Source organism: Borostomias antarcticus (genome assembly GCF_949987555.1).
Source record: "Borostomias antarcticus genome assembly, chromosome: 15".
NCBI lineage: Eukaryota > Metazoa > Chordata > Actinopteri > Stomiiformes > Stomiidae > Borostomias > Borostomias antarcticus.
Genome location: NC_140248.1, coordinates 19,180,096 through 19,205,600, shown reverse-complemented (window position 1 = coordinate 19,205,600; position 25,505 = coordinate 19,180,096). Strand labels below are relative to the sequence as shown.

The 25,505-nt window shown below is 49.5% G+C and overlaps 2 protein-coding genes across 2 annotated transcripts in view; both read left to right on the top strand.

Moving 5' to 3' along the window:
- Nucleotides 1–1,175: 1,175 nt before the first annotated feature.
- Nucleotides 1,176–10,563, top strand: LOC311318921 (CUE domain-containing protein 1-like; the record flags this gene model as incomplete). Its single annotated transcript, XM_084450355.1, has 9 exons — nucleotides 1,176–1,490; nucleotides 4,522–4,652; nucleotides 5,217–5,343; nucleotides 6,344–6,554; nucleotides 7,165–7,254; nucleotides 7,399–7,492; nucleotides 8,948–9,006; nucleotides 9,140–9,209; nucleotides 10,448–10,563. Coding segments are annotated over 9 exons (1,098 nt in total). The 3' UTR covers nucleotides 10,449–10,563.
- A 9,489-nt stretch (nucleotides 10,564–20,052) lies between these two features.
- The window catches only part of ksr1a (kinase suppressor of ras 1a), a gene marked incomplete at both ends in the record, with an annotated part of 32,809 nt that continues 27,356 nt past the window's right edge, over nucleotides 20,053–25,505 (top strand). Inside the window, one exon of the mRNA XM_084450173.1 lies at nucleotides 20,053–20,286. Coding sequence (XP_084306299.1) covers nucleotides 20,053–20,286 — 234 coding nt within the window. The remainder of the gene's footprint in view (nucleotides 20,287–25,505) is intronic.

Here is a 25,505-nt window from a genome sequence, read left to right as displayed (position 1 = left end):
CTTCAATTACTCTGCCTGGAGTTTCAGGTGGGTGGGGCTTCCATTTTGTGGGGCAGCATATTGGTTCTCCAGTGCCAGACAAAAACAGTCAAGCGCAGATTAGTCATTGAAAGGATTTCAAATAGTGTTTGGATCCAGGTCCGTCTAGCACAGTGGTGGTGATGCAGGTGGAATGGAGCTGCCACCTGTGTGCACGAGGTACCTAGCAACAGCCAGGGCGGCCTGATTAATTCAGCTCCTGTAACCTACTTACTGTAGTGTGGTGGCCCCGGGGGTAACGCTGCTGCAGTCGGTGGCGCCTACATTACCCCCCCCCCCCCCCACACACACACACACACACACACACACACTTCCCTGACACTAGTCTTGTGCCCAGGGGTACCAGTGTTGCCGTTGGAACGTGGACACCCAGGGTGACGGGGCTGTCGCAGTGATCAGGGCATCAAGGCCAGAAGTAATGTGATCAGACAGCTACCCTACTTGAGAAGACCCCCTGATGAGGTGTCTCTCTCTCTCTCTCTCTCTCTCTCTCTCTCTTCCCCCCCCTCTGTCTCGATGAGGAACTGTTTCTATAGAGGAACTGCTTTCTGCCTGAAACAAACTCAGTTTTCTCCCTCGGTCTGTGACACTAATCAGCTGTAATGTCTGTCTGCTCCCTTTCCAGCATACTGCCGTTCTCCTGACCTGGTATCCTTCTCTCTCTCTCTCTCTCTCCAGCTGAGAAAATGCCAGGGTCAGAGGTCCTGGAGCGCCGTTACTAGACCGGTCCGGTGTCCCCCCCCCCCCCCCCCCCCCCCGGCTCGGAGAGGAGAGATCACCGCCCCGTCCTCCCGGGGGCGCCGTCCACCACCACCCTCACTCTGTTGGATGCAGTCTGGGCCGCGACGCGGAGAAGAGCGGACGGAGAGGCGGTGGACGCGGTCTGTCCCAGGTGGCCGTCTCTGAGCGCGCTGCCATGAGCAGGGGATAACAGAGCGAGGGGCGTGGCGACAGGGAACCCAGGGTCCTGCTGAGGAGCGGGCCGCCGGGGGCGGGGCCGAGGAGGGGCGAGGGGGGCCGGGCCAAGGCGGCGGGCGGGCGGGCGAGCGCCCGTCCCGGACAGGGGAGACACCATTTCTCGGGTGGTGTTGCCGCGGAGGAGGGGCGGCGTGCGGCGGCTGGAGGCCCTCTGGATGATGACCAGCCTGTTCCGTCGCGGCGGCGGCGGCGGCCACCACGTGGACGACGGAGGGGCGGAGGCGCCCGACGAGCTCGACGACGGCGGCGGTGGCAGCAGCCGCGCAGGGCGCCAGGTCAGGCACCTGGAGTTCGGCCAGGCCATGGAGGACTTCCAGACCATGTTCCCCGGCGTGGAGCAGGAAGTGATCGAGTGCGTGCTCCGGGCCAATCGCGGGGCGGTGGACGCCACCATCGACCAGCTGCTCCAGATGAGCCTGGACGGACGCGACTCCGACGACAGCTCCGACTCTGACGACAGCATCCCGCCTGAGGTCAGTCTTCCGGTCTGGGGGGGGGTCAGTCAGGGGTCACTTCCTGTCAGGGGTCACTCAGACAAGGGAAGAGGATTCAAAGCAGGGTCATCTTTAAAGGGGTAGTGTGCTGTTTTGGACATTTTAGCCCTATTTGTGGTCTGTCTACCTGTCTACTATGAAACATAGAGACCATAATTTCATTGATCGTTCCAGTATTGAGCTAGCTCCAGTTTTTATGCAGGCTCTTACTGGGCTACAATGGAAGTCAATGGTTTGAGTTTTATTAGGACAACTTGCATCATGTTCACACAGGATGAATTATAATGAGGCACCTGCAAATGCATTGAGAATCTATGATGAATGTGCGTTTCTGAAATAGGAAGCACAAGGTGTAATCTTACCAGTCTCAGTATGCTCTCCTGTGAAATGTATCACAATCAGAATGTTTTTACATGTTCGGCATGGCTTGGACATAAGCATTCCCCTGGCGCTTGTTTTCACTGTTCCCACACAGGACTACGTGCAAGTTATGTCAAACACCCAAAAATATTTGGATTGTGATACATTTCACAGGAATACTGAATCACAATCCAAATATTTTTGGGTGTTTGACATAACTTGCACGTAGTCCTGTGTGGGAACAGTGAAAACAAGCGCCAGGGGAATGCTTATGTCCAAGCCATGCCGAACATGTAAAAACATTCTGATTGTGATACATTTCACAGGAGAGCATACTGAGACTGGTAAGATTACACCCTGTGCTTCCCGTCTAAGAAAACACTTAATCATAGTTGTTCCAACGCATTTACGGGTGCCCTATTGACTTCCATTGTAGCCCAGTGAGAGCCTGCATAAAAACTAGCAGCTAGCTCAATACTGGACAGTCAGTGAAATTATGGTCTCTATGTTTCAGGTTCATGGTAGACGGACCAAAAATAGGTCTAAATGTCCAAAATAGCACACTAGCCCTTTAAGGAACATGGCTGAATGCAGTCAACAACAGCAGCAAGTGGAGCTGTCAGAAGTGTCTGTTGGGAGCTTGTCATACAGCATATTCAATTGCCCGTTGTTGCCTCATATTATAGTCTGGAGGTTTTTGAGACGAGCCTCCCATTGGTGCCGCTGATTCAATCCCCTGACACTATTTTGCAAGGGCACCCACCATTGTGGGGGGGAGGGGCAAGCTTAGCGCCGCACAAGACGATTGTGATTGGCTTAAAGAAATTACCCATTTTTCCCGCTATCTCAGAATGCTTCTCCAGCGATGGCACAACGCCAAACGAAGTGTGGAGAAAAAGGCCTGGCCATGCGTGACTACATCACATTGAACCAGATGGTGGCTTTCAGGGGGATTGAGAAAGCTTTTGATCTATGTCTTATTGTTCCACCGAGGTGGATGACATACATGTCCCTAGAGGACACAGCGCCACTGTAGCTTTGTCATTGAAGGCAGAAGACTATAAACCGCCCCTGCAGTCTTCAAAGGCATTCCCAGCCCTGTAAGGACACGCTCTCCAGGACTGAGGTCACTGGTACAGTAGGATGAATCAGGGCCTGGTCATTGATCTAGATGGTCATTGATCTAGATGGTCATTGATCTAGATGGTCATTGATCTAGATGGTCAGTGAGCGTCTCTTCCTGGGAGTGGTCACTAGAACACCGTGCAACATTGTATCAAGTGCAGCGCTTGCAAGATTCTTTTTATTAGTCACCTGATGACTGCCAAGCTCTGTGCGTTTGATTAAATGACTGCAGATCTTTCAGTTGAAGCCATATTGTGAGTTGTTGGTGTGCTGTCTGAACATGGCTCTGTTCCATGCTCACAGGGCGCCCTCTTTGCCAATAAGCAATGAACCTGTTTACGTCATCTCAGCAGAATGGGGACGCCTTGAGCAATGAGCCAGCCTGCGTCACCTCCGAGCCATGGGGACGCCTTAAGCCTTCTATTGTTAGAGAAGACGAGTTTGAGAGTGGCCAAATTAAGAAGAAATAAATGTGGATCGTTGACAGTTTTTTGCTCCCTGACTATCAAGGTTCCGTTTTAGCTAACTTAAGTTGACCACTTAGCGAGGAGAACGGTCCACGTTTCGGCCTTGAATAAGTCGCAGAAACGACCCTGTGCTTTCTTTATTCTGGAAGACCACACAGGGAAGGAGAAAGAGACTTTTATATGAAAAATGTATGAACTGAACTCCATGTTCATGATGTCCACTCTGGCTCACCTGAAAGGCTTTTAGTCGGCAAGTCTTGGCGATTCACTCAACCATTAAATACAGTACAGGATGAAAGCCAACATAATATGCTGCTCGAGTCTGAGAAACTGTTTAATATGTTTAATATGGCAAAACCTTTAAATGCTCCCAGTGTGGACGAATTCAATTTCAGTTTATTTGAAAAGGGACAATATCTGTCAATCAACAACCCATGTAAATACTGTATGCCAGATTTAAATGTATAAGTTTCTGTGGTCCCTGACCAAGATGTTTTAAAAAGGCATCCTAAAATGACAAAAGACTAGAAAGACTGTGTGCCACAGTTTCTACGTTAAATTCAAGTTCTGAAATACCTTCGAAAAAAGTCAAACTCATTTCACGTGTTGCATGAACACAAAAGGTCCGCATGGATGAACCGTGGACGTGTCTGTCCTGGTCTGTCCTGGTCTGTCCTGGTCTGTCCTGGTTTGTCCTGGTCTGTCCTGGTCTGTCCTGGTCTGTCCTGGTTTGTCCTGGTCTGTCCTGGTCTGTCCTGGTCTGTCCTGGTCTGTCCTGGTCTGTCCTGGTCTGTCCTGGTTTGTCCTGGTCTGTCCTGGTCTGTCCTGGTCTGTCCTGGTCTGTCCTGGTTTGTCCTGGTTTGTCCTGGTTTGTCCTGGTCTGTCCTGGTCTGTCCTGGTTTGTCCTGGTCTGTCCTGGTCTGTCCTGGTCTGTCCTGGTTTGTCCTGGTTTGTCCTGGTCTGTCCTGGTCTGTCCTGGTCTGTCCTGGTCTGTCCTGGTCTGTCCAACAGGGACAGCTCTGGCTCTGATGACCTGTGACCCCGCGTGTGTGCTGCAGGTCCTGGAGCGGACGCTGGAGCCGGACAGCTCGGACGAGGAGCCGCCGCCCGTCTACTCCCCGCCCTCCTACGACATGCACATCTACGACAGGAAGCACCCCGACGACGTCATGCCCGCCCCGCCAGCCAGGCAAGGGGGGGGGGGGGGGGAGGGGAGTGACCTCCTTTCGCTTAAAGGAGCGCGGCTGTCGTCCGGAACCGCGGGGGATAAATGAGCGAGTCGTACTGTAGGGATCCCAGTTTCACACGGCCGCACTACGTTTGATAGGGCAGTCTATCTCAGCATCTTGATCCGGTCAGGCAGGGGACTTGCGATGCCCGTGCTTTGAATGATAAGAGGCTGATGTATTCAGATGCAGCCATTGCTCCCTCTGCAGGTTCAGGAGTGGTACTGCAGCTGCTAGGCTCCTTGTCAATGCCTCCTACCTTGATAGGATTTAAAACTGGCGGGTGGTGGTGGTTACGATGACGGTAACTTAGCTGCATCTTGTACCAGGGAAGGAAACGGGCTAAATGAAAAAAGAAGCCCAAATGTTTATGTCATCACCGGCGGACCGGATCGAAATACTATCTTTTTGAAACGGCACAGAAAAGCAAACGAAAGTAGTTCAAATGGTATTTCGAGCCAGCTCTGATAACTGGACGGTCGTACGCGACGAGGTGTCGGGAGTAACGGTGGCCGTCTCTCCGCCAGGTTGGACGCCCGACCCCCGCCCTGCCCACGGCCGGCCGGCAGCTACAGGGACTGGAACCCGCCGTTGCTAGGAAACCTGCCTGACGACTTCCTGCGGATCCTGCCGCAGCAGCTGGACCGCCTGCCTGTAGGTGGACCGCCAGCGCCAGTAGCTCCCGGCGTCCCACTGACCCAAACTGGCATCGCTCACAGACCGGCCCCATGTCAGGTCACACCACTCATCTCTGGTCCTCGTTACGGTCCAGCGTGGACACAGGCAGACCTTTTATTTATCCACGCATACACAGTAGGAGCTTCTGATAAAAGGCTCAGTTATCTACAGTATTCAACATGGCAGTATTAGAGGCGGTAGGTAGCCCGGTGGTTAAAGCATCTGACAGGTGACTGAAAGGTTGCTGGTTCAAGAACATTGTGCCCTTGAGCAAGGTACTTGACCCCAACACTAGCTCAAAAAAAAAACACTGTAAGTCGCTTGGGGTGAAAGCGTCTGCTAAATTACCAAATTGTAAACGAGAAACATTGACCTTCATGAGGAAGGACAGTTGCGGTCTGTTGAGACAACATGATGTTAGATACTTATATAAGGAAGGAAGTCAGTGGTGTGGTTTTGAGGTCTGTTGAGTTCACAGGGGCTGCGTTCCGAATCGCATACTACCCTACTATATAGTATGCCAAAACAGGATGTAGTATGTCCCAATACATAGTATGCCACATGCAGTATGGCAAAAATACCAGGATGTCCTACTACATCCGGTCGTATTTTGTAATATGCAAGCCAGCAGGCTTTTCTGGCTATTCTGACCCACAATCCTGTGCGCAGCGAAAAATGTGTGTCACATGTGCGAGTCGGGACAGCTGTAGACGAATGTCGCGTTATGGACAGCGACGGATGTGGGCAAATTTCAAGGCCCAATGTTATGACAAGGTAGTATGTCCCAATTGGATGCCTACTGCTTGCAAAGTACGTACTTTCTAAGGGCAGCTGTAGTAGGTACTGGTAGTAAGAAGTATAAGTATGCGATTCGGAACGCAGCCACAGTGTCAGACGCTATCCCTGCACCAGGAAGTCGGCGACGTGGCGCCGCGGCCTGTGTTGAGTGTCCCGTCTGGTCGTCCCTCCACTGCAGCGCTCCGAGAGCAACCTGACCCAGCCCTCCTCCTCCTCCTCGCTGTCCTCCATGTCCTCGGCCAGCCAGCCGGCGGAGGAGCCCGGGGCGGAGCAGGGGACGAGGCTGAGGCAGTACCTGGAGGACGAGCGCATCGCCCTCTTCCTGCAGAACGAGGAGTTCATGCGGGAGCTGCGCCGCAACCGCGACTTCCTCATCGCCCTCGAGAGAGGTACCCGCCCTCTCTGGCGCGCGCACACACACGCACGCACACACACACACACATATACACACACACACACACACACACACACATTTTGCATGCTAGTTCATCCCCCCCCCCCTCCGTACAATCAGCAGTCTTTCAGCACAGGCTACTTTTCTTTTTTCTGTTCCCTTATTTGAAACATCTGTCGCGTCGCCTTCTCCGTACGATGCGATCCGCAGCGTGTCCGTAGCGCGTCCGTAGCGCGCGTCGTCCGGAGAAACGCCGTGACGCCGCCTTCCTCTTCATTCCCTCCGCCGTTTTCGCTCTAGCCCTGCATGCCGGGTTGCCAGGTCTCGCCCTGCATGCCGGGTTGCCAGGTTCTTCCGTTTTAGACGGGCTGCAGTGTGAGTCCGCGACACCCCGGTCCAGTCACTCACCAGCATGCACGCGGCGGCCCACGGCGGCAGGTAGTCTGCGTCCATCTGCACTCCGTTGGTGTGCTCGCCTGTCTAGTGGCGTAGTTTTGTGAGCGAGAGGTCACTTGAGTGCGCGTGCTATTAATACGCATACTCAAAGATGTGTGTGTGCGTGCGTCTGTGTGAGGTCTGTTTCAAGTTTTCCGTTCTTGTTCTAGGAGATAATTGTGCCTCAGGGTCTGGGGAGGCCTGCACCACCGTTTCAGACGACGCCTTGTTCCGTGACAAACTCAAGCACATGGGGAAATGTAAGAACTCTCTCTCCTCTCATCTCCTCTAATCTACTCTCTCTTTCTATCCTTTATTTCTCTCGTTTCTTTTCCAAAACAGAGCACAAATCAGTTCCCAAATGCAAACGGGTTCTGTTTCTGTTTGATTGTGATACTCCACAGCCACACGGAAGAAGCTTTTTGAAGTGGCCAGAGCGTTCTCCGAGAAGACCCGCAGAAGAAAAACCAAGAGGCGAGCCCTCCTGAAGAATCAGTCGTATCCTTTCCGTCTGACACCTGACCTGTGCCTCTCCCTCTCTGCTCAGCAGCCAGAGAAGACTAGCTGTGTTCGGAATCGCTCCCTCGTTCCCTCACTCCCTATTCCCTATATAGAGTTCACCATGTAGTGAACTACCTAGGGAGCGGAGAAAATGTAGGGTACATGCACTGTTCCCTGCAAATCAAGGTGAATTGTGGGTAATCAATAGTGGACTATATAGGGAATGAAAATTCTGTGGAGAATTCGGACACTACAAACAAAATGGCTGACGCCCTATATAGTGCACTATATAGTGAATAGGGAGCGATTCCGAACACAGCTGATGAATTCCGCAGCGCAAGATGTCCGTCTAGTTTCAGTGGGAAAGAGTCTGTAACAAAAACGTCCCAGAGACCAACGCATTTTTGAGTGGTTTTAACACAAGCAGAGATTGTAGCATGCTGCACATCCATTGTATGACCAAAACGGTGGTAGAGCAATTATCAGACTTTCTCAAAAGTGCTAGTTTTGTCAACATTTTGATCTGAACCATTGTATATGATCATAAGTAACCTTAAAACAGGGCTAAACATGCATTTTCCCTTTACTACTCCTTTAAATCATGGCTATGGACAGAATAAAAACACCAACATGTTTATTAAATCATGGCTATGAACAGAATAAAAACACCAACATGTTTATTAAATCATGGCTATGGACAGAATAAAAACGCCAACATGTTTATTAAATCATGGCTATGGACAGAATAAAAACGCCAACATGTTTATTAAATCATGGCTATGGACAGAATAAAAACGCCAACATGTTTCGACCTAACGGTCTTCATCAGGGCAAACTCGATTAATTAATTACAGATCCTGTCTGTAAGGGTCATTAATTAGATTCATTTTTAGATTAATCGATTGACAGCCCTAATACAAAAACATAACATACACCATACTGTACAAACTCATAACATATACCATAATATACATACAAACACATACTGTAGCATATACCACACTATACATACAAACACATAACATACAATATACAGTACAAACACACAACATACACCATTATATCCAGTACAAACACATAACATACACCATACTGTACAAACACATTACGTAAAATACACAAATAAAACACTAATTAACACAACTGCTAATTTGTAGACATAGATATTTTTTCTGGCCTCACCACTGACGTTGAATCTCCATTGCTTGAGCAGATGGCAGGATCTGTACCTGCCAATTAGCTGCTTTTACACAAGGTGTGTTCCATTGCCTCACCATGGCTTTGGATGACCTGGCAACCCATCCTGGTTTTTATTCCACTGCTGTAGCTTCCTCCGTAATTCAGTGGAGAATAATGATAGAGGGCCTCCGGTTTAAGGATGGGTTGCCAGGCTAGGCTTCGGCAGGGCAGTTGTATAAACGTCACGATGCCTTCCTTAACCTCCTGCTCCAGGCCGGGCAATGCTGCCTCCACTGCCAACCTCTTGGATGACGAGGAAGGACTCCTGAGTGGTAAATCTGTGTTGTTGGGTCGGCCCAGGGAACTGTAGTACTGGGATGTGGATGACTGTAGTGCTGGGAGTTCAGTGGGCACGTCGGTCTGCATGTTGTCGGTAACGCCATGATGCTGTATCTGTGTGCGCAGGAGAAGACGGCAAGCTCAGGAGACCAGGCGCTCAGGAAGAGGAGGTGCCACAGCAGGAAGTGTTGTCATGGTGAGTGTTACGCAGGAACTTGTGGACATGACCTAAAAGTTGAAAACGCCTTATCTATCATGAACTCGGGACATTTTATATTTTATACTTCCAATAAGCTAGCATTAAGCTTTGTGTCTGAAATAGTCTCTAGTAGTTTAATTCGGTTATTTTTTGTAAGATTTGTTCAACCAACAAGCGTCTTAAAGGACAATGCTCGTTTTTGACAACCTGGACCTTATTTACGACATATTATAAGACGTTTGACTCCGAGATCACTTTGGTGTAGTTCGGAGGCATGTAGAAGAAATTTAAAATCCAGCGCGAGCCAGTATATCCATGTAATGGCGGTGGTGGGGGCACTGAGAATGCAGTTTCTAAAAATCTATTTTCTGCCGCGAAACAGTTGTGTTCATCAATCTGTCTTGATGAATCACTAGTTGTGCTTACATAGAGCATATAGGCCTGTTGTGGTATTTCACATGCCTCTGTAATATGATCTTTAGAAACGTCTTTCGAAACGAAATAGCTTCCTCACTTGCTCCAGCACGCATGCGCACAGCGTGCTGGAGCAATGATTGCGCGCTGTGCGCATTAGTGCTGGAGCAAGTGAGGAAGCTATTTCGTTTCGAAAGACGTTTCTAAAGATCATGACATGTGAAAACCACAACGGCCTATGCTCTATGTAAGCACAACTAGTGATTCACCAAGACAGATTGATGAAAACAACCGTTTCGCGGCAGAAAATAGATTTTAGAAACTGCATTCTAAGTGCCCCGACCACCGACATTACATGGATATACTGGCTCGCGCTGGATTTTAAATTTCTTTAATAATGTCGTTAATAAGGTCCAGGTTGTCAAAAACAAGCATTGTCCTTTAACTGGTGTGATGGAAATACTCCCCGCTTGCCAGGCACACATGCCTCCCCTCAGCCGAGGATCACATGCTGGTACAACACCTCCCCTGTGATCTTCCTCCATCAGATCTCATAAAACACCTCCGCTGTGATCTTCCTCCACCAGATCTCATACAACACCTCCCCTGTGATCTTCCTCCACCAGATCTCATACAACACCTCCACTGTGATCTTCCTCCACTAGATCTCATAAAACACCTCCACTGTGATCTTCCTCCACCACATCTCATAAAACACCTCCACTGTGATCTTCCTCCACCTGATCTCATAAAACACCTCCGATGTGATCTTCCTCCAGCAGATCTCATAAAACACCTCCGCTGTGATCTTCCTCCACCAGATCTCAGAGGACACGGCTGCTTTGTGACTGACACGGAGGATCCATGGCTAATCTCTCCTCTAGCACTGACCCAGCCTATCCCAATCCCAAGCATCTCTTCAGACCCGGACCCTCCCTTCGCGTACACACACACACACACACACACACACACACACACACACACACACACACACACACAATCTGGAGTTCAGTCTCTCAAAAATCTTCAAACTCTTTTTTCTTCCTTTTCTACTTCTTCCTTCTTCTTCTTCTTCTTTTTCTTCCTCCTTCTTCTTCTTCGTCTTTAAATGCTATATTATGTGATGTTATGATGTAAATGTGACTCACTTTCGATGGGCTGAGGGAGACCGTGGGGTTTTATGTTAACGGGTGCAGATGGTGTTGGACAAGCACAGAGATGCTCTGCACCACTTCACTCTCATCAACGGGTCGTTTTGCACCATGTTTAACTCAGGACCAGTTAGACAGAGTGGTTTGGAGTACGATAATCACCTGTCCACCTTTTCAACATTATCACACATTCTTGTCCTTTTTGGGCAATAATCCACACCATAGTTCCATGAACCGGTATTTTCTTATTGAAGCTGTCCATTCTTAAAATGCTATATCTACCGTTGAAAAATTACTGATCTGTTTCCATAAAATCACTGACAATAGCAACTGTTTGTGGAATAGTTTTAATGACCATCTTATGCTAGATGCTAAAATGGTCATAAAGATTAAATCAATCGTTATTACCAAGGTCTTGAAGGATAAAAGTCAGTGGACCACTTTTTTTTTTCAAATGAATACATAGCTTTCGTTATGAAACACTTCAGCTGATGTCCTGCAGGAGGATGAATGGCTCCTAGTGAACCCAGAGAGCCCAGGTGGTTTGATTGAAGGACTGGCAGGGTAGACATCACAATCTGGCCCACCTGGGAGACGCCGACGCCAGCTGTGCGTCTCGGGTTTCCTTCCTGCTTTAGTATGCATGCGCCTCCTTATTAAGTAAATGTTTTATTGACCTTTTCATGCAACGCCTGCTCCTTTATTGGTCACTGTTAGATTGAGTAACACCTTTATGAAGATGTGATCTTAACTTATGTTTTGTACATACACATTCTTGTTGGAAGCAGATTCCTCTGCAGGAGCAGTTGTTTAGGGAATTTACTCTGAAATTGTCATAGCTCGCCACTATCATTTTAACACTTGAGGAATTGCCAGTAACGATACTTATTTCAGAGTAATGTCTCTGCATACTGTTCCAAGGCCAACTTATTTGTTTGTATGTTTGTAATTTGATGAAGATTTATCAGTGTGTCAATGGCAGACTGTAGTTTTATTCTCGTTCTCTTGTAGACGCATAGGAGAGGGTTCATAGTACTGTATCATTATAATGACCTTGGCTTGTTTATGTCTGAACCAGAATTTTATACCAGTACTTCCTAATATGATGCAGATGTAGAGGTATTAGAATGTCCAATCTGCAATATTATGTAGCTAATGTATTTATTGAAGCAGTATGAAAGATGTATTTTGTTAGCAGGATATTGACTATAGTTAGCAAGAAAATAATCAATGCTCAGGGAAACTCGCCATCATTTCCTTTCAGTTTTGGTTTATTTAACCCTGTTTAACATTATTCCCTAAATGATCTGCTCTTCATTGTCAACTGTTGTTCATTGGCCTCGTTAGCATGATTTGGTTCGAATAACATGTAAAGTTTGTCATTTCACAATCTGTTAATGTCTTTACGGTAAATGACTCAATTTAGTGCAAGTGACAAGACAGGCGGGCTGTAGGGCTTCAGGATTTCTCATCAGTCATTACTCAACAGTGATTCTGTTTGTGGTTTTTATCGCTCATTTCCCTCTTACAGTAGCTGTTGAGGGGGCACTTGAAGCAATGTTTGAATGTTTTCCTCCACGTTCCACTAGCTCCTTCCAAATGATTGTGTCATTCATGAATGTATTGTGTAGAAGTGTAAAAATAGCAGTGATTTGAACTTACAGGGCTGGTTTTCCTAGGCACATAAAAAGACTCCTTGAGCGAAAAACATATCTTTTGAAATTAATATCTTGAAGGACAAGACTTCATTAAGGTCATGGAAACCGCCAACATGAGTATGTTAATACAACTTGATGAAGCTGCTCTGTTTGCATAATACTACTGTATTATTATGCTGTTACATAAAATTAGTGTTTGGCTAAGAGTTATAATATGAGAGTTTTAACTGTTTTAATCACGTATTTGGATGTAGGAAAACTACTAGGCCTATCTTTGTGTACAAACATAAACATAAACCACATATTACTTTAACATGCAGCAATTAGCCTACTACTATTACTACCACTACTATAGGATACTACATGTAGCCAGCAAGCAATTTACATTTATCTCACCAAGTGGTTGTGTTATTGTGGTACTTACAGCCATATTACACAGGAATAAGCAATCTAATGTGGGTATGAGTGAGTACACACCTTTGAGTCTGGTGTCCTGGAAGACTCAACATCACCGAGAATGGATGTGCTTATTTGTGAAACTCTTATTAGAGTAAATGTTTTACTGTAGCTTTTTTCCTCTGTATTTCTAAAGTAAACATTCTGCAAACGATGCTCAGATTCCAGTAATTGGCTGCAGCTTAGACTAGGAAACCTTAATGCTTTTTATGAATTCCAAAATGTATTTGTAAGAGACAGGTTTAGTTCTATTATTGCTGTAGACTGGAAATATCTTTCAATCCAAACAAGAGAAAAACATGGTTGTCCTTTGTCACATTTTCAGGATAACCTCCTGATGAATCTTTTCCTAAATAGCTTTTATTTGCTATTTGAATAATAAAATTATGTTGTACCCTGTGATGTTGTGCTTTATTGCATATTAGATATGGGCTGGATTTGTGTGTTATATTTTCTGGTGTGTGCTTATCCTCCTCATCTAAAAGATGACCACTCCCAGAGTACAGAAATGTGAGCAAACATTCCTCCACTTCCTCCTATTGTCCCAGTTTCCTGTTGCTCATCATTAAGAGTGAGAGAAGGATCTGCCAGGGGAGCCTTGTGTCCCGTTAGCTACCCCTGACTCAGTACCTGCTGATCTGACTGACAGGAAGTACCATGAACACTCACCCAACTGGGGGACATATTGAAATGGCTAAACTGTAAATAAGGGAAACCTCAGTGTATACGGTTAGGGTTAAAGTATAAAGGTTTGAAATGAAATAAACATGGCTTAAGAAAAGCTTTAACTTTTTTTTTTTTATTCCAGATGAATGTGGAACAGACGTTCATAAAAAGAACTTATAAAATATCCTCACAACGAAGGGCTTAGTATGGCTATAATGGCCTCATTAAAATGCAACTGCTGGTAATCAAATAAAACTATTTGTATAGCGCATTTCATACACAGAGGCAACACAATGCGCTGTACAGAGAGCAATGGGGGGGGGGCAAAGGTGCACCCCTTCATATTCCAGAGGGAAGCAAAAAAAAAAAACGGTTTCACCTGGGGGCCAGAAAAGTGAGCTGTAAAAATTCTTCCCTGACCTCTCTCAACGAGACAATCGAGCAAGCTCCTGGAAAATGTTTGTCTATTGGCTAAGAACATATACAGAGCAGTAAACATGGGCTAGATACTTCATAAGAGAGACATGACTAACAGTAGAGTGCACAAATAGTTAGAGAAATTGCCTACATGGTAGGCCATTATGTGTTAGCTATCCCTGTAGTTCCTAATGTGATATGGTAATAGCATTTCACTATGTGCAGATATATGTTATAGCCTACAAATAAATGACCATTTTAAAATCAATAAGATTCAAATTTAGGCTAAAACAAAAGCATAAAGCATCATTCTCTTTCATTCCTCACAACAAGACTACAGGGTGCTGTGAACTATTCAGCCACAACGGCCTCTAGGACCTGCTCAAAATGACCGTATTATATCAGTGGTTTGGACTCTGCTTCGGGGATCCCGCAAATCTCTACCTGCAGATCCTACATTGTCCACTAGATGGTGCTCTATACGTATTTCTTCCACTTCAGTGAACCAGCATCCATACTCTGTTACACTGTAGTCCACCCTGTTTGCCTCTTTACCCAGTTATAGGATTACATGTCAGTCTCTCCCTATTCAAATCATGCAACTCAGGACCATAATCCGGTTGATAGTTTGATTGTCCTAATTTGATATCCTGTTGCATAGTCAAAGCCTTCTCCCCCTGGCCTGTGGTCTTCCTTCCCTGGGGGGCCTCCTCTCTGGTCAACCCTGTCCTGGAGGGGTCTGCAGGCTGTGTCTCTGTAGCTTTCATCCTGCTAACATCACGGGAGATTGAGCTTTAACCGAAGCCTGTCTACCTATTCCTTTAGATCAGCGCTGCACTGGTGAGCCCTGCCTCAAGAGCCTTGCTCTCACTGTACTCTCTGTACCCTCAGGACTAAGGTTGCAACTGACATCTACAGGTGAACCTATACTCTCTCTGTACCCTCAGGACTAAGGTTGCAACTGACATCTACAGATGAACCTATACCCTCTCTGACTCCCCAGGACTAAGGTTAGAACTGGCATCTACAGGTGAACCTATACTCTCTCTGTCCCCCCAGGACTAAGGTTAGAACTGACATCTACAGGTGAACCTATACTCTCTCTGTCCCCCCAGGACTAAGGTTAGAACTGGCATCTACAGACTGCAAACTACATCTACAAACCTCACAATTTTCATAGAATGCCAATTTGATCACACCAACACTCTCAGTGCAATAGCTAGCACTTTCCAGGCAGGCTATGGAGGTCATGGTTGAAAGCTGCCATATCTGGGGTCATACTCCTTCTCAGACCTAACCTTCTGAGATCCCTGCCATGAAAGCACACGTGATCAGACTGGACAAAATCCAATTTAATCTGATGCATCGCTGGGACATTTGGCCCCTATGCTTAGATGAAGTAGACTGGCTGGCCAATGGCACGGCAGTACAAACGGCTTAAGAGGGCACTTGGCTGGCCTGGGAGAGTAGTGCATGCGTTCGTATTCCCAGAGCTCAGCAAGTCATGTCAACATGCTGACGAGGGCCTCCTCTTTCTACCTCCAACCTGCTGCTCTAAATCTCTGTTTTCTCAGTGTTTGCTGAATATTGAGGGAATTTCCCTGATGCTTCGAGTGGCGTATCCTTACCCGAGCAGAGGCACAAGTACAGTAGAATATACTGGAAAGGAGAGGATCATGTCACTGGAACCAGGGTCTCGTGTGGAGCGTGGAGGTGACGGACATTAGAACTGTTAGAGGGTTTTCTCCGCCAGGCGTTGAAGGCAAGAGGACTGGCGTACGCTAGACACTGACGGTGAGAGATGGATCTTTCAGTTGGAGGGCGTGGGATACCTAGGGAGACTGCCTATGGATGAGTAGAACATGTTTTTAAAAAAGGGTGTCTTTGCTGGATTGCTGTTCGTGCTGTCTGTGAGTGTGACTGGTCTTGAAAAGGTGCTAAAGCTAAACTTACCCCTTGACAGGCTTACTGCATCGTATGCACTAGAAGCTTAAAGCGTCTCTCTCTTGTCTGATCCTATCACAAGTGTTACCCAAAGCAGCAAACGTCAGGGGATCTCTCTCTCTCTCTCTCTCTCTCTCTCAAATTCAAATTCAAATTCAAATGAGCTTTACTGGCACGATAGGTGAAAAGAACCCACATTGCCAAAGCAGTACATAAAATCAACATTCAAAAAATCAACATTCAGATTATGTATAAATAAATAAATAAAAAGTGAGTGAGGGTGTGTTATCTCCGACAGTGAGGGGTCTGGGTTCTCTCTCTCTCTCTCTCTCTCTCTCAGAACACAATCAGGCACAACAATATGCTTCACATTCTCACCTCTGTCCTCCCCGCCACCCTGAGCTGTATGATACTGACTCCTGTGTGCTCAGGTGGTTCTAGAGCTGCTGCTCTAGCTGGGCCTAGAGAAGGTGGTCTATCTGGGAGAGCGGGCCTAGAGAAGGTGGTCTGCCTGGGAGAGCAGGTCTAGAAAGGGTGCTCTGTCTGGGAGAGCGGGTCTAGAGAAGGTGCTCTGTCTGGGAGAGCAGGTCTAGAAAGGGTGCTCTGTCTGGGAGAGCGGGCCTAGAGAAGGTGGTCTGTCTGGGAGAGCGGGCCTAGAGAAGGTGGTCTGTCTGGGAGAGCGGGCCTAGAGAAGGTGGTCTGCCTGGGAGAGCGGGTCTAGAGAAGGTGGTCTGTCTGGGAGAGCGGGTCTAGAGAAGGTGGTCTGTCTGGGAGAGCAGGTCTAGAGAAGGTGGTCTGTCTGGGAGAGCGGGCCTAGAGAAGGTGCTCTGTCTGGGAGAGAGGGCCTAGAGAAGGTGCTCTATCTGGGAGAGCGGGTCTAGAGAAGGTGGTCTGTCTGGGAGAGCGGGCCTAGAGAAGGTGCTCTATCTGGGAGAGCGGGCCTAGAGAAGGTGCTCTGGGAGAACGGGCCTAGAGAAGGTGGTCTGTCTGGGAGAGCGGGCCTAGAGAAGGTGCTCTATCTGGGAGAGCGGGTCTAGAGAAGGTGGTCTGTCTGGGAGAGCGGGTCTAGAGAAGGTGGTCTGTCTGGGAGAGCGGGCCTAGAGAAGGTGCTCTATCTGGGAGAGCGGGTCTAGAGAAGGAGGTCTGTCTGGGAGAGCGGCCTAGAGAAGGTGGTCTGTCTGGGAGAGCGGGCCTAGAGAAGGTGCTCTATCTGGGAGAGCGGGTCTAGAGAAGGTGGTCTGTCTAGGAGAGCGGGTCTAGAGAAGGTGGTCTGTCTGGGAGAGCGGGTCTAGAGAAGGTGGTCTGTCTAGGAGAGCGGGTCTAGAGAAGGTGGTCTGTCTGGGAGAGCGGGCCTAGAGAAGGTGGTCTGTCTGGGAGAGCAGGTCTAGAGAAGGTGGTCTATCTGGGAGAGCAGGTCTAGAGAAGGTGGTCTGTCTGGGAGAGCGGGTCTAGAGAAGGTGGTCTGTCTGGGAGAGCGGGCCTAGAGAAGGTGGTCTGTCTGGGAGAGCGGGCCTAGAGAAGGTGGTCTGTCTGGGAGAGCGGGCCTAGAGAAGGTGGTCTGTCTGGGAGAGCGGGTCTAGAGAAGGTGGTCTGTCTGGGAGAGCGGTCCTAGAGAAGGTGGTCTGTCTGGGAGAGCGGGTCTAGAGAAGGTGGTCTGTCTGGGAGAGCGGGTCTAGAGAAGGTGGTCTGTCTGGGAGAGCGGGCCTAGAGAAGGTGGTCTGTCTGGGAGAGCGGGCCTAGAGAAGGTGCTCTATCTGGGAGAGCGGGTCTAGAGAAGGTGGTCTGTCTGGGAGAGCGGGTCTAGAGAAGGTGGTCTGTCTGGGAGAGCGGGCCTAGAGAAGGTGGTCTGTCTGGGAGAGCGGGCCTAGAGAAGGTGGTCTGTCTGGGAGAGCGGGCCTAGAGAAGGTGCTCTGTCTGGGAGAGCAGGTCTAGAGAAGGTGGTCTGTCTGGGAGAGCGGGCCTAGAGAAGGTGCTCTGTCTGGGAGAGAGGGCCTAGAGAAGGTGCTCTATCTGGGAGAGCGGGTCTAGAGAAGGTGGTCTGTCTGGGAGAGCGGGCCTAGAGAAGGTGCTCTATCTGGGAGAGCGGGCCTAGAGAAGGTGCTCTGGGAGAACGGGCCTAGAGAAGGTGGTCTGTCTGGGAGAGCGGGCCTAGAGAAGGTGCTCTATCTGGGAGAGCGGGTCTAGAGAAGGTGGTCTGTCTGGGAGAGCGGGTCTAGAGAAGGTGGTCTGTCTGGGAGAGCGGGCCTAGAGAAGGTGCTCTATCTGGGAGAGCGGGTCTAGAGAAGGAGGTCTGTCTGGGAGAGCGGCCTAGAGAAGGTGGTCTGTCTGGGAGAGCGGGCCTAGAGAAGGTGCTCTATCTGGGAGAGCGGGTCTAGAGAAGGTGGTCTGTCTAGGAGAGCGGGTCTAGAGAAGGTGGTCTGTCTGGGAGAGCGGGTCTAGAGAAGGTGGTCTGTCTAGGAGAGCGGGTCTAGAGAAGGTGGTCTGTCTGGGAGAGCGGGTCTAGAGAAGGTGGTCTGTCTGGGAGAGCAGGTCTAGAGAAGGTGGTCTATCTGGGAGAGCAGGTCTAGAGAAGGTGGTCTGTCTGGGAGAGCGGGTCTAGAGAAGGTGGTCTGTCTGGGAGAGCGGGCCTAGAGAAGGTGGTCTGTCTGGGAGAGCGGGCCTAGAGAAGGTGGTCTGTCTGGGAGAGCGGGCCTAGAGAAGGTGGTCTGTCTGGGAGAGCGGGTCTAGAGAAGGTGGTCTGTCTGGGAGAGCGGTCCTAGAGAAGGTGGTCTGTCTGGGAGAGCGGGTCTAGAGAAGGTGGTCTGTCTGGGAGAGCGGGTCTAGAGAAGGTGGTCTGTCTGGGAGAGCGGGCCTAGAGAAGGTGGTCTGTCTGGGAGAGCGGGCCTAGAGAAGGTGGTCTGTCTGGGAGAGCGGGCCTAGAGAAGGTGGTCTGTCTGGGAGAGCGGGCCTAGAGAAGGTGCTCTATCTGGGAGAGCGGGTCTAGAGAAGGTGGTCTGTCTGGGAGAGCGGGTCTAGAGAAGGTGGTCTGTCTGGGAGAGCGGGCCTAGAGAAGGTGGTCTGTCTGGGAGAGCGGGCCTAGAGAAGGTGGTCTGTCTGGGAGAGCGGGTCTAGAGAAGGTGCTCTGTCTGGGAGAGCGGGCCTAGAGAAGGTGGTCTGTCTGGGAGAGCGGGCCTAGAGAAGGTGGTCTGTCTGGGAGAGCGGGCCTAGAGAAGGTGGTCTGTATGAAAGGCAGACAGACTGGTGACAGATGGTGGGAGAGAGGAGGAGGGGGGTGAGGAGGGGGAGGGGGGTGGTTAGAAGACTAAACATGTGACTCAGATTCAAATGGTAATCATGGTATATAAAAAGAGTCAACATCTCACCCTTGACACCATAATGAGCTGCGTTGATGATTGATCGATTGCTCAGACCTGTGCACCTCTCTCCCACTGTTATGGGGGGGCTCTGCTAGGCTACACTTGCCTACCTTTTGTCTACCTTGTCTGCAGTTTTAATAAGCTACTATAGACTATAAACTATAGAATTGCGCAATTATGTCAGTGTGCGTCTTCCAATATCAGTCATATCATGCCTTGACAATGAACGGCACCGATAACTCTCAGATTTGAATAGTGCGTGTCGTGCGCGTGTGAGTATGTGTGCGCGTGCGCGCGTGCTTATGTGTGTAGGCTATAGAACCGAGTTTCTAATGACCAATGTTCGACTAACAAATTGTTTTTAAGAAATCTTTCAAGTAAGTGATAGCCCACTATCCTATTTCGATGAACGGATGTCCACTGCGCAAGGACTTCATTTCCCAAATTGCAACGCGCCCCATGATGTTTCCAACAGCTGACAGACGGCAAAAGCCTATGCGAGAGCTGTCAGGGAGGGAGAGATAGAAGAGTGCCTCGGCGGAACAGGCAGAGAGAACACACGGAACACGCAACCCGAGCACTATTGGACTTCGGATCGCTTTGGACCAGGATATTATCATCAAGGATCATTTTCATTTATTTTCCATATCTAGTTTTTTTTGCCGATCGCGACCGGGACATTTGTTAAGTTCCACAATATTGCGTCGCCGTCGCACGTGCATTTTAACATTTTACACTTTGACTCTAGACACTAAAGCCGCGTGCCCAATGCCGAGGGATGGATAGTGTGTCTGGTAAAGGTGGGAAGATGGTCGAGAGGGATGAGCTGCAGGCGGAGAGGGATGAGCTGCAGTCGGAGAGGGATAGCGGCGGTGGCGCAGCGATGGCCGCGCTACATCAATGCGAACTCATCCAGAACATGATTGAAATCTCCATCTCCAGTTTACAGGGGCTCCGGACCAAATGCGCCGCATCCAACGACCTCACGCAGCAAGAAATACGTACTTTAGAGGTAATTAAAATGCATCCATACGCGCGGCTGAATTGCGGAGTCATGTAGCCTATGTCCGCCTGAGCTCTGCATCTCTTTGGTGGCTGGAGCGGCGCCCCATCAACGAGAGAGCGTTTTGCACAATACACTGCAGTTTTTTTGCTCTAGCCTATAATGCGCGATGCAATGGATTTAATGATTAGGCCTATTTAAAGAATATAACCAATGGAGACGTTCCATATTATTGGAGTGACTATAAATAGATGCTCACTGACGCTGAATATTATGACCTCTTTCTCTAGGTGAAATATTTGGCAGGGTCTGCAGGAGATTTTTTGCAGCACTGTGTGTGCAGTTTACATCAAACAGGCCAAATTCCACTCTAGTGCTTTAAATTGTGGGTCAATGCCTGGCTCATTTCGGCTATGGGTCACGATTTCGCATTGTGCATCCGACAAACGAAGTTTAGGGGCAAATCAAATTGTATAATGACATCTGACGGCAATGAATCTCCCTTATGCCAATGCTCTATAGCATAACCGTGACTCTCAGCAAATAGCGTCCTATGCTACTGACGTGTAGGCCTACACTGCCATGAATGTGCTGTGCACTTGTGTGGACGGACTAATTCAGTGTTGGGATGTGTGCAAACAATTCTGATGAGCTAGAATTGGTTTCCGCATAGGAACGGGTAAGGCCTATAGACTACAGCCTACATCAATGTCGTTATAGATGAAGCGCCTACTGGAAAATATTATTTTTAAGAGCTAGACTGTAACCGGCTCTTCCTCCTTTAACCTACTGGCAATATCAAGACAGATTTTCGCCTAACATAAAAATAGCGTACAGTATGAATCATATTTCTACATGACTTTTTAGGTTTAGAATACATTGTAGTCTTGCCCCAAGTTTTTTTATTCAGGCTGGGCTGGAGGTGTGCCTCGGGTTCGACCGTCACAGACTGGGTCTTGAGAATGTCTTGGCAGTGAAGTGGCTGAAACCCTGGCTTGAACAGAGGGAAGAAGCAAACGGAGGATAGAGAGTGTAAGGGGCTCTACATGCTCACTCTTCAGTTAAGAGCCTGTGAAACTGCCACTTTCACTTCTTCTTCCTGGTGCTTGGGGTTTCCTGTACATTCAGCTTGTACATTGGCCCACTCCTATATTCTAGACTATTCCATGCCCGCAGGCCCCGGCTCTCGGTAGTCACTACAGCACGCCAGGCTCAGGCATAGTATTTCACACATCGGGTACAAAGCCTTAACCTACAACTGCTGCATCTCTTATGGGAGGGTTGTATAGCGAATCCACACCTGCGATACTAGTAGGCATGAAATTCTGACAGGCAGGAATCTGCCGAGCGTGCGTCGGTGTGACACCCTCGCCGGGGTCTGCGAGTGATCCCACGAGGACCGTGTAGGACAGACAAGTGGCAAATATCAATTGCATAGATACAACTCAAATGACCTAAGCGTTTTGATTTGTGCGGCGAACGAGAGGGCCGAGCGGCGGTCACACTCACGGTGCAAACCGAGGCGTTGATCCCGGAGACCCGCACTTCAGCGCAATCAAGAGGAGGCTTGAACTCATATTCTCAGTGAAAGAGCGTTATTATTCCACTGGAGGGCTGGTTTTTACAGTGTGCCTTGGCGGTGAGAAGATAATGGTGCTTTGCTCTCCGAGTGGAGTATCACAAGGTGGTGCTTCAGTTTCCATGGGCTTATATCCCTGCTCTCTCTCTCTCTCTCTCTCTCTCTCTCCCTCCCCTTCTCTCACTCTTTCTCTCTACCTCTCTCTCATTCATTCAATCTCTTTTTCTCTCTCTCCCCCTCTCCTTCGTTCTCTCTCTCTCACTTTCTCTCTACCTCTCTCACTCTTCGCTCATTCAATCTCTCTCTCTTTCTCCCTCTTTCGTTCTCTCTCCCTCTCACTTTCTCTCTACCTCTCTCTCGTCCATTCAATCTCTCTCTCCCCCCCCCCCCCTCTCTCTCTCTCCACCCCCCATCCCTCTCCCCCCCCCTCCTCACACCCTCTGTCTGTTTCTGTGTGAGTGTATCAGCCTGTCTGCATCCCTTTCTCCTCATTCTGTTCCTCTGTGGTTCTGTACTGAGATGAGATGCACCTTTCGTTCCCACCCTGCCCTCGGTATGACCAGACGACATGTTTACAATCTCAGCCCCCCTACTAGACCCTTACAGACAGTACGTCAGCAGCACGAGGGTAGACGCAAAGTTAGGCCTATGTCTCCTGATTCGTGTAGGCCTAATGGCCCTGGATATTAATTTTCATCTGTAAATCTTTTGGATTAATGATTTACCACGTTATCAGTGTAGATAATCCACCCCTGAGCCTACCTACTGATGAGCAGATATGAACGCATCGTTATCTGTTTTGTCTTCTCGGGGTGTCAGAGGGGAGGTAGATCCAAGCTGCTGGTGAGCTGTTCTGGCTGCGTCTATATTTAGACGTCTTTCTTCCTACGCATTTCCAGGGTTGGTTGTTAAATAAGAAAATCAAATGACGCGCAAAGAGAGACCGCGAGGGAGGGAGGGAAGTGGGGGTGGGGGGGGGGGGGGGGTAGGGGAGAGGAGAATCAAAGCCAATCAGCTGGGCTGCTTCTTATGACATGGCAACCGCTGTGTCGGTGTGTGCCAGAGGAGATGGGGGTGGGGGGGGTGTGGCTTACACCATAGGAGGAAGACGCGCACACACACACACACACACACACACACACACACACACACACACACACACAGACCATAGGAGGAACACAACGTCAAGTTATTGTAGCAACACACTATCTGTTTCCTCTTCTCGTATTGGCAGAGCATGCGGCCTAAGCTGACCGGATTGCATGATGTGGAAATGCAGGCGGCCGGCGAGCTATTTTTAAACGGACCGAGGATGGGTTTTGCATTGCGTCTTGTAATTGCGAAGGCCTGCGGTATTTTGGTGATGGGAAAATGGAGATTAAAAAGGCACGTCCCTGATGCACCAGGAGCTCTGCTCTTCACACTAGTCTGTCTTTCCTAACCCCTCTCTTTTCTTGAAATGGTCACTGGCTTGATATTCATGTATCGGTAGCTTCATTAGGCCTATGAAATCTTCGATAAAAGCACACCTGACAGGTCTTCTAATGAATAGGATGAGGCTGTTATAGATTCTTTGGGCTTGAGGTGAACTCTCCTTCTCCTTAGATGGCTTTGTGTGTCTGTGCGTTTTAGATTGCATGCAAAACTCTCTGGCTCTCTAATAGCAGCCGTTTGCAGTAGGGTTAAGAGGGAGCTCTGATAGGCTTATTTTATACCTGTAGTAATGATGACACCGATATATCCTCCACCTGACCCTACTTCATTTGCTGTTTTCTGTATTATTTCTGTGCTCCTTGCTAGAGAGAGATTTTGTGTGTGTTTGTGTGTGTGTGTGTGTGTGTGTGTGTGTGTGTGTGTGTGTGTGCGCGTGCGCGTGCGCGCGCGTGTGTGTGTGCGCGCGCGCGCGCGCGCGCCAAGGCCAGACCTGTGGGGTTGGGTGCAGGGACTAACCTTGCACAACATAAGGACAGAGGATTACCGGCAGCCCGCGCCTCCCTGTCCCCCTGAGGTCAGCCAGCGCTACTAGGGACCAAGGAGGGGTCAGCGGGCCTTTGTCTCTGACACCGTCTCCCACGGGCGCCGGCGGCGGCACGAAGCCCCCCCCCCCCCCCACCACCCCGGAGCACGTGACCTGCCGGAGCGTCACCAGTACCGCCACCAGTACCGGGCCCGGACCACACCGGGCAACGGGCAGAGATTTGTGGTCACCTTCGTTTTTTTTTTATTAGGGCTACCTAATACGGCCACTCGATATGCGCGGTCACGGACGTTTCTTAACATTTGGGTCCGTCACAAAGGCCTGAGCCGCTGTGGTCATTATCTCCCAGATCCCGGGGCCAGTGACAGCCTCTGACACCCCCTCCCCCGCCCCGCCCCCACCTCCTCTCGGTGCTGCCACAGATGGCGTGGATGCTCCTGATAAGCCCAGATGAGGCTGTAGACACAGAACCCTGAAAAACAACAAAGCTGCCATGTCGTTCACGCGGCACCGCTTGGCTGACGGTGATAATATTGTGAACTAATGTGTGTCTCCTCCCTCCGTTGACAAAGCTTCTTTCAAATCAATGTCATGCGATAAATAGAAGCCTTCAAATGCTCCGGTCCGTGCGCAAGTATCGTATTCGCATCTAAAGATGGCCTTACACTGTATAGAATGTCTTGTCATGTGATGACCTTTTTGGGAGGTGGCAGCAGTAGATGGCCTAGGGTTGGGGTCCTAATCAACAATGGGCTTTTATTACAAAACATAGACCTCCATTTTTTGCTAGCCATGGGAAATATGAAATAACCTGTGTACTGTAACTACAGTGTCCTCGGATGGAGAATTCGGTTTTCGGAGAGGCCATGTTGTCATTGGCATCTAAATAGCTCTCTCCACAGGGCTCTGGGAGGGGTTTGCTGACCCTGTAGGAAGTAGCAGTCCTAGTGTCCTTCAGGCCAGTCCCTAGTGTCCCCCAGCCCAGCCGCTAGTGTCCCCCAGACCAGCCCCTAGTGCCCACCAGGCCAGCCCCTAGTGTCCCCCAGCCCAGCCGCTAGTGTCCCCCAGACCAGCCCCTAGTGTCCCCCAGGCCAGCCCCTAGTGTCCCCCAGGCCAGCCCCTAGTGTCCCCCAGACCAGCCCCTAGTGTCCCCCAGCCCCGCTCCTAGTGTCCCCCAGCCCAGCCGCTAGTGTCCCCCAGACCAGCCCCTAGTGTCCCCCAGGCCAGCCCCTAGTGTCCCCCAGGCCAGCCCTAGTGTCCCCAAGCCCAGCCCCTCGTGTCCCCAAGCCCAGCACCTAGTGTCCCCCAGGCCAGTCCTAGTGTCCTGGGCTGGCCCAGCCCCTAGTGTCCCCCAGGCCAGCCCCTAGTGTCCCCCAGGCCAGCCCCTAGTGTCCCCCAGCCCTTTAGCTCTTCATTGTACATCATGGTACCTGTGTCTGGTACATACAGTATGACAAATAAACATCCTTGAATCCTAGTGTCCCCCAGGCCCCTAGCGTCTCTCAGGTGTCCTGGCTTCTCCGGCCGCCATCTCCCTACAACACCTAACTGTTTCCATGGTGTTGTCTAGCTCCTTGTTCAGGGTAACAGGTGGGGCCTGGGTTAAGCCCCTCCCATCCCCCATCCCTCCATCAACCCATCCCCCCATCTCCCGTCACACTAGGATCCCAT